Source organism: Apis dorsata, unplaced genomic scaffold, assembly GCF_000469605.1.
Source record: "Apis dorsata unplaced genomic scaffold, Apis dorsata 1.3 scaffold_896, whole genome shotgun sequence".
Classification (NCBI taxonomy): Eukaryota; Metazoa; Arthropoda; class Insecta; order Hymenoptera; family Apidae; genus Apis; species Apis dorsata.
In genome coordinates this window covers 168,422-172,486 of record NW_006264011.1, presented here as the reverse complement: position 1 = coordinate 172,486, position 4,065 = coordinate 168,422, and the positions used below count along the sequence as shown (strand labels likewise).

The following is a 4,065-nucleotide window of genomic DNA, read 5'->3' as shown; positions in this document are numbered from 1 at the left end:
TATTTTTTTTTTATAATATTAAATATTTATAATATTTATAATATTATAATATATATATAATAAATATATATATATAATAAATATATATAATATTTATAATATTTATAATATTTTTTATAATATTAAATTTATAATATTTACCTCCTTCTTTTATAAGATATAAATTTCTAGAATCCTTTTGTTTATGTTGCTTTAAATTTTCTTTATTTTCAATTTCATTTTTATCTAAGGCTCTATATGCTTCAAGTATTTGATCTTCCATTTGCAATTTATTTCCTGCTGATAAACATTTTTCAGCATCTATAACTTTCTATGATAAAATTCATATAATATATTTAAAATTTATTACAAAATTTGAATACATTTAAAAAAAAATTACCTTAAATTTAACAAATGCTGTTCCTCTTGAATATTCAGTCAATGAATCTATGCATATAAGAGCATAATAAACTGGTCCAAATTGTTCCATGTATTTTTTTAATTCGTGATTCTTTACAGAAAATGGTACATTTTTCAAAAATATAGTTTTTCCTTCAGAAACATCATGAGACTCGAAACGTGGATATTTTATTTCTTTTATATCCAGCTGTTTTTGTTCTTTAACTTCATTTTCTTGATCATCTTCATCATTTTCTGTTTCTACTTCCTCTAAATCATAAGTACCAAATTCATCATTTTCTGTAACAATATCATGTTTTTCATCTTCACTGTAATTGAAATATTTTGGTATTAAATATTTATAAAAAAAAAAATTTACAAAATTATATCCTTTCAGATTTAGTTTTATAAAAATTTTAAATATTAAATATAAATATTAATTATAGATATAATTTTAGATATGAATTATAATGAAATAATAATGAAAATAATTACTTACCCATTTAATTCTTCATTTGAATTTAATTTTTTTATATTATTTATATTATCTTCTATGTCACTTTCTACTTCTACTTTTACTTTTATTTCATCTTCTTGATTTATATTTTCAGAATTATTCTTAGAAAATTTATTTTTAGGTATAGCCCAATCAACTATAATAGGTCTATCTAAAAGTGGTTTTAAATTTGCATAATGTATAGCTTTAGCTGCACTTTGTACATGTTCAAATTGAATAAATGCACATCCTATTTTTGCACCATTTTCTCTCTTCAAAATTTTAATTTCTTCTATTGTACCATATTGAGAAAAATGTTTTTCTAAATCTTCTTCCATTGCCTGCAATCATAATAAGAAATTAAAATTTTTAAAAAGAAAAATCAATATAAAATCTATAATATAATCTTACATGGAATGATAAATTTCTAACTACAACTCTTGCTCTTTTTTTTCGATTTTTTTCTTTTAACCACTTTCTTTTTTCCTTTTTTGCATATAATAATTTTTCTTGTTTAGATTGATCTTTTTTTTCTTCAATATCTTTCTCTTTTGTTTTATTTTTGTATTTTTCGTTTTTATTTTTTTCTCCATTTTGAATTGCATGGTCTTTATCATTTAAATTTTCTAATTCTTTTTTCAATTTTTCGCAATATCTTGATTTTGAAACAGCCCAACCACTAGATATTACTCTACCTAAAAATATATTTTTAATATATTATTATATATATAAAAATAATTATTCAAATTATTAATATTAAAATCATATAATTTTTATTAAAATATTACCATGAAATTCTTTTTTATTTGTATTAAATATTGCTTTTGATGCATCTTCTAGTTGTTTAAATTGAATAAAACAACATCCAACTAGTGTACCATCAGTACGTTTTGGAAAATTTATTTCTAAAATTTCACCAAACGATTCATATAATTTTTTTATATCTTCTTTAGTTGCCTAATGACATAAATTAAAAAATATAAATATATTTATATTTTAATTTAATAATTAAAAATAATTAATATAATAATTAAAAATATATAATTCACAATTTAATTATATAAATTTCACAATTTTATTATACAATGAAAAATGCATTAACCTTAAATGGTATATTACGAACAATAATTCTAGGTTTCTTATTTTCATCTATATTATCAATTATGTTTTGTGTTGATTCGTTTGACTTTTGTAATTTTGTTTTTTTCCTATATATCCAAGAAAGTTTCTTCTTGTCAGTTCTACCTATTTCATTTATAACATGTATTATAATAAATTTATTAATAATCTCTTAAAATTTATTATACATATTACATACTTATATTCCGCATATTGAATGTTTATTTCTGAATTATTAAAACTTTTTTTATAATTAAACTTCCGATATCTACAATTTTATAAAACATAAAATAATTTTATTAACATTATATTAAAATCGTTTACTTTTTAGGTTAAGAGCGCCACGTGTATTATAAGTATATTATAAGAAAAGTTTTATATATAAATGAAACTTATAAGTTTAAAAATTTACAATAAATTAAATAATAATAATATTGTTTCTAAAATATAGTAACTCTTAAATATAACGATTATATTCCTATATTTTTCTAAAAATTTAAAAAAATAGTTATTTAATTTTATAATAATACATAATAAATATAAAATATTAAATACTAAAGTATTTGAAAAACTAGTAATGATATAATGTAAGTAATGTAACATGATTGGATAATTTATATTAAATTACAAAATGTTATTTATAATTTATTTTTATATATTCACAAATGTACAAAATCAAGAAAATTATATAAAATAAATTCATTCAAATATATAATAAAGAATTGAATGACATTATATTCATTTAATATAATTTAAAAAATCAATGTATATATAAATATAAGATAGTAAAGTAATAATACATATTTCAAAATAGAATTAAAAATTAATTTTAATTATAAAATTATGATTTTATTTGATGAAAAATCATAATCAATGAATAAAGACATGATTGCTTGATCATTTCGGGAAAAATTAAATCATTTATGAAAAAGTAAATTAATTAAGAAATTGATATAAAAATTAGAAATTAAATATTAATTATACATTGACAATAACAATAAAAGATAGTATGTGTAATCTATCTTTGTCAAAATTAGTCACACGAAATTTACCTGTAGAAAGATTTCAAATTGGACGGAAGTACAATCGATACTTCAGAATTCGATACTGACAGAAGTATGGCCGAAAGCGGATTTTCATTTCTGCTAAAGACAAAACAGCAAACAACACAGTGAAACTATTATTATGACTGAGTTAAAAGTACTTTATTGTATCGTCTTGTTAACGTTTTTCGAGTTGACGTCACAAATTCGACCGTCCTTACATGGGCACAATAATGGTAAGTATATATTTATACTATTTTAATTATCTTCTTTCTATCACAATAATACATATCTTAAATGATATTTCTGTGTTGTTATTCAATGAATTAAGAATTTTTTACTTGAAATATAATTTTGTATTAATATTACGTTTTATATTTTTCAAAAATCATCAAATTCTTATTCTTTAAAGAAAATTGAAAGATTTATACTTACTTGTTTATAAAAATATTATACGTTATGTTAATTAATAGTTTTTTTTTGCGTTGTTAAAATATAAATTAATTTTAATATTTATAAAATAATTTTTTCTGCAATTTTGTAATTATCTTCATATTACAGATATATTAGTTAATTATAATGACAGAAATGTACAATATTTATGATATATTTTAATAAATAAAATATTGATATGACATTGTGAATTAAAACATAAATAAGGAGATATTAGTAAAAATTTTATGTTATATGCAAAGAAACTCAATCATATAGAAATATAATACATGCTCAATATTTCATATTGATAATAATTAATAATAATTAAATAATGATTGTTACTGTATCAAAACAAATTATAAGTTTTTGAAATAATATTATGAAATTTATAATATAAATTTATAATATAGTTAGATTATTTGTTTGTTGTAAAATATATCATATGTGAAAATTATATTAATTATAATATTAATAAATTTATTTAATATTTTTTATAGCCTTCGTACAGGATGATAATGATGTTCAATATCTTTTGGATAACATACCAATATCTATGCATAAGGTTAGTTGAATTAATAAAAATAAAAAAAATTA

General features: G+C 18.5%; 2 protein-coding genes across 2 annotated transcripts in view; one reads left to right on the top strand and one right to left on the bottom strand.

Annotated features, from left to right (window-relative positions):
- The window catches only part of LOC102681476 (RNA-binding protein 28), a 4,300-nt gene extending 1,751 nt beyond the window's left edge, over positions 1–2,549 (bottom strand). The window contains exons 1-7 of the mRNA XM_006623486.2: positions 2,193–2,549; positions 1,977–2,119; positions 1,663–1,831; positions 1,286–1,569; positions 878–1,215; positions 380–707; positions 142–310 (exon numbers count right to left, since the gene is read on the bottom strand). Coding sequence (XP_006623549.1) covers positions 142–310; positions 380–707; positions 878–1,215; positions 1,286–1,569; positions 1,663–1,831; positions 1,977–2,119; positions 2,193–2,205 — 1,444 coding nt within the window. The 5' untranslated portion in view covers positions 2,206–2,549. The remainder of the gene's footprint in view (positions 1–141; positions 311–379; positions 708–877; positions 1,216–1,285; positions 1,570–1,662; positions 1,832–1,976; positions 2,120–2,192) is intronic.
- A 480-nt stretch (positions 2,550–3,029) lies between these two features.
- LOC102681608 (transmembrane protein 131) overlaps positions 3,030–4,065 on the top strand; it is a 10,306-nt gene continuing 9,270 nt past the window's right edge. The window contains exons 1-2 of the mRNA XM_006623487.2: positions 3,030–3,272; positions 3,969–4,033. Of these exons, the coding sequence (XP_006623550.1) occupies positions 3,179–3,272; positions 3,969–4,033 (159 nt within the window). The 5' untranslated portion in view covers positions 3,030–3,178. The remainder of the gene's footprint in view (positions 3,273–3,968; positions 4,034–4,065) is intronic.